Raw genomic sequence first — 10,377 nt, 5'->3', positions numbered from 1 at the left:
TATGTTAAATCTATTGTAAATAAACATGTCATTGCTATTCACAATCATTAAGCTACATCAATTCCTTGGGATGCATCCTAATAAAGCAGCTATTACAATTAAAGGGGTCCCAATTAAGCATGACATGCTGTAGTTAGCTCTAGAAAAACAAAAACATTCATATTTTTTAACTCAAAAATTCTACTCCAGTTTCAAGGGTGCTGTCATTGTGAGTGCATTTTCCAAAAGTCTGCATTTGTTAATAAACTTAATGGGGTTGCTGTAGTAAATTACAAGAGCAGTTCCCATTCCATCATTCTTAAGTGCATAAAATCAGAAATGAGACAAATTCATCTCAGCTCTCACTGAAAATACTTCTAAAATACTTTAAATCTGCTCTACTTCTCTGTTCATTGGGTAATCAAGGAGAAGCCTTTCTTTTTCTCTTTGAACAGATGAAATTTTTGGTGTTCAGAAGTCACGTTAGTTACCTCAAGCTACAATCTATCCTTTATATACACTTGGCATTACTACATAATGGGGCATCTTACACCAGCAATGCATTTCACAATAGAACATCCCTGTTCCTAACAAATGCTACTGAAGTGCCAACCATTGGAAAGGATCAGATTTATTTTTTAATTAACTGTGGCCAAGACATTGATGACACAGAAGACATAACACAATCAGATTATCTTTTATTAGAGATCTTATTTTACATTTCCCCAAAAGATATAAAACCTTCCAAGAGAAAATATCAAAAACCTTCAATTTAAATCGGTTTGTTTCAGAGACAGCATGGTCAAGAAAAATCAAAGACATATAGGATATGGGAATGTGAAGAAAAAAATCTTAGGACAGGTACAACTCTGATATGAAAATAATTACAATGTTTTAAATCATTCCTTGTACAGCATTTTCTTTAAATCCGTATTTGTGTAAAACAAAGATGCTTGGCTCTCTTAACCAGTAGTTAAAATACGAGCAGCTTTAAGGGTTAGAAAAGATACAAAGGAATATGATTAGATTGCAAATGTACAGAAAATCAAGTGCCACCAGAAGTGAAGTATTGCAATTAAAGTACTGAGTCAGCTTTTACAGGAGATATGGAAAATAGCAACAGCCCAATCTTGTACCAATTAAAGTGAAAATCTCTTCACTAATTTTGATTGGTGTTTTGACTGAGCTCAAAAGTTTAGTACTGGGTTCCAAATTAATTCCAAGTCATTACTTCATCATAAACTTATAATCCAAACAGAAGGCATTTAATTCTTTTTTATGTAAAACAATTTTAGAATATACTTGAACAAAAGAGAATTCTGCTGGTTAAGGAGTATTCAGGCATCATGATAGTACAGCTGATGACAAATGAAAAAGATATAATACAATTATTAATGATATGAAACAGGTCCTTTGGAAACAAGTCTAACAGGCAAGAATACTTTTAAAATTTATTGCATCAAAATTTTACTTTTCTGCTTAACAGAATTTAAGATAGTATTTCAAATATCCTCTTTGCACAGAATGCACAGAGGTCTCAAACTTTTTCATTCTAAAGATGCAACCAAAAATATTACTACTAGAACTTTCTGCTGGTAAGTCTACCAACCTGCAAATTTCAACTAAAAGGGAAATAATTTCCAATACTGTTACCAAGACTTACAGTACATGTTTATTGCATGGAAACATCCACTTTCTGCTTTATATACTTAAATATAGTTCTAACTTTCCCACTAAATGATTAGTTATTTTTCTGTTCTTCACTTAACTTGCACCAAATCCTGCTAAATATTTAATTCTTAATTATAAAATATATAGCAGATTGAATTAAGCAAGGAAACTATTCAATCATGATAAACAGAGATCCAAACCATGATAATACATTAAATTAAAATTTTACTTTTGTCTTAAAAGTTGGATGTATAGCTACAAATTTGATATACCAGGGCACCAAAATGATCCAATCAAATTAGTACAGCAGACAGTTATGTTTAGGAAATACTAGTATTTTCCAGTTATGAAGAGTTTTTAATCTATTAGTATTAAAGATAATCACTGCTGAATGCATAAGTAAAGCCTAAGCACGAGAGAAAGTCAGAGGTATGAAGATTAAGGAAGATCAGTATGGGGTATCATAATCAAATGCAAATTAGTATGTTTTAATTGTAAACATTAGCTCTATTCAGGGAAATAATTTTCATACTCACATGGCTTCAGCATTCAATGCAAAATACTTGGTATGGTAAAAATTATGTGAGAAGAATAAGAAGCTATTCCTCAGTAAGGTAAACATTGGCAATGTATGTGTGATTATTGGGTTTGAAAAGTGGCATTTTTAAAATATAGGCACATGATTCTCAATGCACAGTTCACAAACTCTGAAATGCAAATACACATTGTATGATGGGCTTTGCAAACTGTCTTGCACACTATCAAATCTTTGCAGCAAGGTGCAGATAGTCTTTGATAGTTGCTGAATTTAAATTTAACAGCATATCTTATCCTTCCAATATTTTGTTTCATGACATTGTTTTAATACATTCAAAGAGTCAAAATATTCATAGTAACAGCACAAATTTGGTGCAGGAGGACATAGATCAGAGAGTGGCCAGCATTGTCAAATAGAAGATACACAGTTTAAGTATTATATAAACTACCCTTCCCCAAAAACAGTAATGTGGACACCAAAATAGTAACAAGACGTATCAAAAAATAAGGCACATTTATCTTGATATGGTAATCCTGGAATAGAAACCCATTTCAGAGAACATCAGTATTCAAATGAGTTTTGTAAAAAAAAATCTTGTATTTGTGATTTTATGGATTGACTTTTTTTTTCATCTATATGATGATGGAATAATTGCACATATCCCAATGTGTCAAGTAATAAAATGGGAGTTTTATTAAACATTTCTTTTATTTTTCATTGCAGGATTGATTTAAAATTCCATGGTTTTTAACCAACATAATTCTCAAAGTGGGTGGCAGTATTAAAATCTACCATCACTTATATCACAGAGACTCCTGGCTTTCACTGGATCACAGAATTCAAATCTCCATTCCATGAAAAAAGTTAAATTTAATAAAGAATAAATTGAAATTATTGTCACATATAAATGATTGCAAATATTTGGACATTAGCTATTACCCAAGAACTTTTTATTTCATTTCAATTCCAAGCTGCATTAGAGATTTCAACATTGCAATTATTTGTATATAATTTAATCAAGGATCAGCAGTACAAGTAATTTAAGATCCAATCCCCGCCCTTCAAAATAAAAAATCCTTAAATTGTTATTTAGCATTTAACCTGAGATTCAATTTGAGAGAGGTTAACATCCTTAGAAATGTCTTCATGTGTTGCATTAACTTATACTGATGTTGGTATTTTATGTAAAAACAAAAAAGTCATTTGCAACATGGCTTTTCACTGTGTTGGTCAAAAAAATTCTAAAATGCATGTCTTCTCACAGTATCCAGAAGCTGGAATAACAATGTGCTTCTTATTGCACGTCAAACTTGGAGATATAATTGCAGATTCCTCTTCACTATCTGAATATTAAAGCCAGGTTTCATCTCAGTCGAATCCGGAAAGTATTTATCTCCATAGAATTCATATTGATTTCACTTATATTTCTGGCATCCGGAGGTGAATGCATCAAAGATAAAGATGCAGGTATGAGACTTTCAACACTGAACTTATTAAAGAGTTTGTGCACCTTTACCTGAAAATTCCAAAATGAAAAAAAAGTCAATGATATTTAAAAATTCTAATACAAGTTTTGAAACCAATTTTACATTAATCCTTGATAATGATCATAATAACATTTTATTGTAGGCAACAGCATAAGCCACTGAAAGTTCCTAATGTTATAAATGATGCCAGTAAAAAAAATGATTCAAGCGCTATTCATTCTGTAACATTTAACTGCAGCCAATTTAGGCTAGGGACAGATGTTACACATAAACCAGTTTAAGTGATCAGAAACTGGCTTAAACCTGTAACAGAACATAAGTTCAGTGAACATAAGCCAATTTTAAAATGGCCAAAACTGGTTTATGATAAACCTGGTTGAATGTAGTATCAGACTTAATTGATTTAGGTCGAACTGGTTTATGGAAATTCTGTCCCAGACCCCTTCCTGTTTTAAGTTAAATCAGAGTCCCCCAGCATGCTTTTTAGCCCTGGGCTGGGCTGGGCTATCTGTTCCAGAGAGCAGGGCTGGCCCCACCCCTCCCCCCCCTAGCTGGATCTCTGGCTGGCTGAGAAGGAGGTGGAGACTGCAGCTAGGAGACAACAATGTCTGCCTGGCTTCCCCCTATCCCTCCACACTTGCTACATTCTGCAAAAGCATGGAGCCCCCGCATAGCACAGACCCCAGCAGCACGGACCCTAGATGGCATCTTGTCACAGTCACACCACCCCCAAGCTATCTAATACTGAGAGGCGTCTATGTGTGTATGTCGCTGAGAGGTGTCTATGTGTGTGTGTGTCCATTTTCACTGGAACAAATGCAGAACAAAGGCAGTGTCTGTTTAGGGCTTTTTGGAGCTAATCAACAGGTCATTTGGTAATGTCCCTCTGTTCTTCCTTAAAAATGCTTTGCAAAAAGCTGTTTAAGAAGAGCTTGAACTAATGAGACAGAAGCTTTGTTTTTGATGGGCTGATCAGCTTTTTGTTCTGATAAGCTCCATGCTGGCTACTGGCATGCTATCAGCCTGCAGAGAGAGGTGTGAGAAATGACCTGGTTTGCAATGAATGTACTGCCTGTCAGTTTGTTGCAGACAGTATGAAGTAGCAGGGAGAGGGAGATGGAAAAGCTGTTTCAACAGATGCATGCAGTCCACAAAAGCCTGGCGAGGGATACTTGCCCCTCCCCCTCTAGGCACACCCCAGCTGAGGACTGTGCAGGCCAGGGTGGGGGTTTAAACCCCTCCCTTATCATAGTTTCTTGCTGGAGCCTGGTCATACCCCCTCCCCCGCCTCAGCTCAGCAGTGTGGAAGGGAGGGGAGGGCTCACTCTAGCACCCCTAGCTTCTAGCCTGAACCACTGCAGGCATGTGCTTCCATTTTCTGAATCAAAAGTGAGTTTACCCACTTGCAAATTGGTGCAATCTTTGCAGGTTAGACTAACATGCAAAGATTGAAACAATTCAGGCTCAAGCTTTTTAAATGTCTGTCCATAGCCTTATGGTTAATTAATACACAGAGGTTTTTTTTGGTTTTTTTTTTAAATAGATATTTTGTTTGGTAATCCTATAATGAGAATTTGAAACAAAAACTATTTAATCTTCCCCTTTAAATCCTCCAGAGAACTTCTACTTCCAAATCAAATTACATTAATTCTGTGGATTCATTATGACCACTCCAAGGTATATGGCCATTAAGGGTATCTTAAGGCACGTGTGCTTGCAGCAGCTCAAATAGAAATGGTGAAAATTTGAGCCAGGGCTTTTTGCCTCAGTGCACATTCCCAGACATGCACTTTGGTGTGGGGCAAATTGTGCCACTTGCGGCAAAATAACCCGGCCTGGCTCCTCCTGGATCTGCAGCCAGGGGGAGCTAGAGTCTGGGACCAGCAGCTGTGCTGTCCTCAGCAGTATAAAACGCTGCCCTATCCTGGCCCCATCAGTACAAAAAACTACCCTGTCAAGTAGCTCAGGGCTATCCACTCTTCTGGGGCCAAGCCAATTGGTACGTGAGGACACTACCCCTTGTGCCAGCTGAATTGCTGAAGTAGCCCTGAGAGTTCCCTGTGCCCTCTACCTACTGCAGCAGTCTGGCAGTGGGGGCTGCTGCTGCACACCTGCCAGATCTGGATGAGCACTGCACAGCCAGTAGAGGCATCTGCCCCCATGGGCCAGCTGCCAGTGGGCTGTGCACTGCAAAGTTGGCCTTTGTGTGGCACTACTGCCATGTGTGCCCCCTGGCCAGCCATCTGGGCAGCTATCGCCCAGAACATGTTCCGGGTGTGGTGGCCTGCTTTGAATTGTCAAAGCATGTCCTCCTGGCTCCAGTTGGTCAGGAGGTCAGCCACCTCCAGCTGGGTCCAAGGTACCAGCTCTGATCAGGCAGGTCCTGCCACTGACCTCCCTAGCAAGAGTTCTGGTGTTCCCTATTGGAAAACTGAAAAATCCCCGATAAAAAAAATCCCAAAGTTACTCTGTAAAATACCCCAAAATCCATGTTCCTCCACAATTAAAATGAAAGACCACTATATACAGAGACAGCGAGTGAGAGAGAGTGAGACACAGTGATCAGTTGGGCAATGTTTTGTTGATGTATCTATAGTATTAAAGCAATTTGGGAGCCTACCGGTGTCTCTATCATCATAATAAAGTGAATTCTAAATACCTACATGTTTTGCTGCCCCCACAGGGGTTACAGCAACAGGGGCCAAATGGCAGGGAACGGGGCAAGGATTGCAGGGGCTCAGGGGGCAGGTGAGGGATGGGGCTGGGTGGGACAGCCATGGGGGGGCTCGGGAGGGGCTGGCAGGGGTTCACCCATGGTCCTCTCCCCTCTCATCCAGCTCCCCCCCCTCCCCCACTTACCAGCACTGAAGCCTGGGTCCAGCTCCCTGAAGCTGGTATGCTGCCTGCTCTGCATGGGCAGGCAGCGTGCTTCAGCACCAGGGTGAGGGCCAGCCATAGAGATGCTCTGGCTGCTACCAGAGCATCTCTGTGGAGGACACAGCTTCCAGCTGCCTCAGAGCACGGTCTGGGACTGTGCCCTGGTCCACTTTTTTCCACACTGTTTTTTTTTGACCCCCAGATATACAGGGGTCTAATTTTGCCCCCTCGCTGCCAATTTGCTGAGCAGGGAACATTTTCTTGTTCTTGCATGTGCCTCTTGCAACATCTCAAAAGGGCTTCGAGATACTTCAAGATGCATGTATATGCTCCTCTGGATGCACTCTAAGAGTCTAATAATATAAGCACAGTGTCATAGAATTGTGGTACAGTAAAATTCATCGATATCTGTCACAGTGATGTTGGCCATCCAAAGGCCTAGATACAAATTCATGATTTTGCTACGTTGTTTCCTCAAACTGTCAAGGTAGCAACTCAGAAAATTCATGTTGATATTAACTAATCATACATGCAGAACACAAATACAGTTAGCATACTATAATTTAAATATTCCAAACAAGAATATTTTGGAGAAAAATTATTACTGTTTGAAAATAATTATTTTCCCAAGAGATTAATAAGACTAGCATGCCAAACCAAAAGTTGCCATGTTACTTGCTAACCCCTAAATAGTCACTTACACGTCTAAATCATCATATTTTTATTAATATCTAGAAACCATGAGGCATTTTTTACAAATTAAATAATGGTTCAGCAAGAACTGTATATCATTTTAAAGTAAGCATGGTTTCAAAAATAACTTTAATGCCCTGAACATTTTAACATACCTTTCCCTGAGTGGTTGAACACTGTAGCCCCATCTCTCTGCTTGAGAGTCTACAATCAAATCCCTTTCTGTGAAGGATCAGGGCTGCTTCATCAGATGGCCCAGAATCTGCCTGCAAACAAAAAATGTAAATATACCTTGGGAAGAAAACACTGAAAACAAGAGCCTTTTAAGAAACTCATGAACTGTTTGTCTTAAACCATTTAGCCACTTCTGTCATAAATTGGATTTTGCACATATTGACCAAACACATTTAATGTTATTGTTGTGAAGATCTATGGATTTTTAAAAATATGTTTTTGTACTCCCTGGTCCTCCAAATTCAATTTACTTCTCATATTTCCATTAATAAGCTTCTCAGAATAAGTAAGGAAATGAAAGGTGTTATTACAAAAACTGTTGTAATTATCTATGTGTACAACTTCTGGGTTTTATTATTAAACATGATTTTTCTCCCTAATGAATTTTTAAGGCTTAAGGTACCATGGTTTTAATTCTAATCAGTTGTAGAGCTTACTAGAAAATGTAGTGAATAATTTACAACTATAAATTAATTGTTTACTTTTATGAGAGAAATACATGGAACCCAGAACCCACAATGAGGAATGTATGAAAATCCAAGCAGTCCCTGAAACTCAAGCTAAACTTTGGCTTCGTATAAAAAAAACCCCACTTCAAGCTAAAATGATTACAATTATTACTAAATCAAGCACATTAGTGTAACTGATAAAGGTTTCAACTCAGAATCAAGATACAATTTGTAAAACACATGCAAAGAGGCAAGGATTTATCACTGCTACAACATCACTCTTACGCTTTATAGATACAGAAGGATGGATAGAGGAAGTGGCTGAGAAACTGAAATTTACTCTTGTAAAAGAAAATTATGAAAGCTTAAAAAAATTTCTTCTCCCACCAAATTGAGTTAAAAGGCCAAAACCTGATTTTATTTTCTTACACCGCCCCCTCCCCCCCCCCCCCCCCCCGAGGGAGTGGGGAGCACCTTGTTCCCAAGGAAACAAGAGGTCAACTATTTTTGCCCCTTTGAGTACCAAAAATAGCTGCATTTGGGCTTGGATTTTAAGATCAATAGCTGGCCTGCATAAATTAATGTATCAAATTCCTTGGAATTGAATAAATGAACCATTAAATTTCTACATGTTCCCTGTGCTTCTTGGTCTGTTATCTATAGAAGACCAATAATACTATGAGATCAGCCAGTAATACTGAAAACTTTGCTTCTATTCTCACTCTCAGGTGACTTCATACCATAGGGCTGCAAGTCCCACAGATGTGACTCTAGAAATAAACTGGAAGCCTCTTCCATTATTATGAAAGGTAAAAGTTGTGCAAGTATTATTGCTTTCTCATCCCTCCATTAAAATAGGATATTTGGATTCTGGGAGTAGGGGCAAAAAAGGCTGGATGTTGGGTCTACATCAGGGTGGGCAAAATACAGCCCACAGGCCAGATCCAGCCTGATAGGCCATTCTATCCAGCCCGCAGGGCCTCTAAAAAATTTAGAAAAATCAATATTTATTTGCCCCAGCTGTCTGCCAAAGATGACAGCAGCCAGGGGCAGTAGGACCCAAGGGAAGCCCTCGCAGGCTCCTGCAATAGCAGGGCCCACCCAGCCCCGCCTCTCACCTGGAAGCCCCTACCTAGCAGGCCTTCTGGCCTGGGACCGTGGGGCTGTTTGAGCCTCCATGCCCCAAGCAGGAAATTCAGGTAAGGGACTGGGAAGGGAGAGGGGGGCAGGAGAAAATGGTGGCAGGGGCAAGGGGAGTGGAAGCAAGCAGGCATGCAGAAGCACAGGGCCCACACTGGCAGGGCCCAGAGCAGGACAGCTGGAACAAGGGGTGTGGGCTGGCAGGGGTCTATGGAGCCAGGCTGCACTGCACCAGAAGGGAGAGAGGGGAGCTGGCCCAGCTCCATAGAGCCTCAGCCAACTGGGATCCTGTGCTCCTGTTGGCTGCTCTGGGCCCTGCCAGTGCTGGCACTGGGGCACCAGTAGGTGTCTTACTCTCCCGTCTGGCTGCTGCTGGCTGCCGCATGCCTGCTTGCTCCCAGCCCCACCTGTCCAAGCCCTGCAGTACAGGCAGGGATGACAGCAAGAAGCCCTGAACCCATGCGCCCCACTCTCACCCATCCAGGCTGAGCAGAAGCAGAGAACAAGCTGCTGGTCAGCGTGGGGGAAAAGCGGCCCCTCCCCCTCCTGCCACCAGCACTCCCTGCAGCAGCCACTTGGAGCCCATGCAGGGCTGTCCTGCCTCTCTGTCACATCCCTTCTACCCATGGGGCAGCGGTGGCAACAAAGAGTGGGCACAGGCAGCCCCGCGTGGGCTCCAAGCAACTGCTGCAGGGAGCACTGGTGGTGGGATGGGAAGCATCTGCTTTTCCCCTGCCCCAGCAGCAGTTTGCGCCGTGCCACTGCTCAGCCTGTTGGGCAAGCCCGGAGCCACCACAGAGCCCAGGCTGGCAGCAGCAGTAACAAACTGCAGCTGAGCACAGAAAAAGCACTCCCCACTCCCTCTGCTGCTGGAGCAGTTGCTTTTCCTCCATGCTGAGCAGATTGTTCCCTGCCATCACTGCTGCTCAGCCCAGATGGGAGAGTGCAGGGCATGCAGAACTGGGGCTGCTCACAGTTGTCCCTGCCTTTGTTGTGGGGTTTGTCACAACCCAGTGATTTTGGTGCCTCGGCACTATGGAATTTCCTGGTCACATGAGAGCTCCTTTGCATGGCAGAGTGTTCTGCTGCAATTGAGAGCCCGCGTGTAGGAGAGAGTTCCCGCCAATTTGCAGTTTCCTTTGCAGGATGCATTTCTTCTTTGCAGCACAGAGATGCACGGTGCAAAGAGTTCCCGCTATTCGAATGTAAATTTGTGCCCCGCTATTGGCCAGTGCTAAATTATTCACACGTGGCGGCTAGTAATTGGCTCGCTGGCCGTTTAAAATTCCGCGCGACTTCCGCCCAAGTC

The 10,377-nt window shown here is 41.4% G+C and overlaps 1 protein-coding gene across 1 annotated transcript in view; it reads right to left on the bottom strand.

Moving 5' to 3' along the window:
- Positions 1 to 660: 660 nt before the first annotated feature.
- Positions 661 to 10,377, bottom strand: part of MAN2A1 (mannosidase alpha class 2A member 1) — a 229,426-nt gene continuing 219,709 nt past the window's right edge. The window contains exons 23-24 of the mRNA XM_025203529.1: positions 7,401 to 7,511; positions 661 to 3,704 (exon numbers count right to left, since the gene is read on the bottom strand). Of these exons, the coding sequence (XP_025059314.1) occupies positions 3,552 to 3,704; positions 7,401 to 7,511 (264 nt within the window). The 3' untranslated portion in view covers positions 661 to 3,551. The remainder of the gene's footprint in view (positions 3,705 to 7,400; positions 7,512 to 10,377) is intronic.

This window comes from Alligator sinensis, unplaced genomic scaffold (assembly GCF_000455745.1).
Source record: "Alligator sinensis unplaced genomic scaffold, ASM45574v1 scaffold30_1, whole genome shotgun sequence".
NCBI classification, from domain to species: domain Eukaryota; kingdom Metazoa; phylum Chordata; order Crocodylia; family Alligatoridae; genus Alligator; species Alligator sinensis.
The sequence above is the reverse complement of the archived record's forward strand: the minus strand, read 5'-3'. Positions and strand labels throughout refer to the sequence as shown.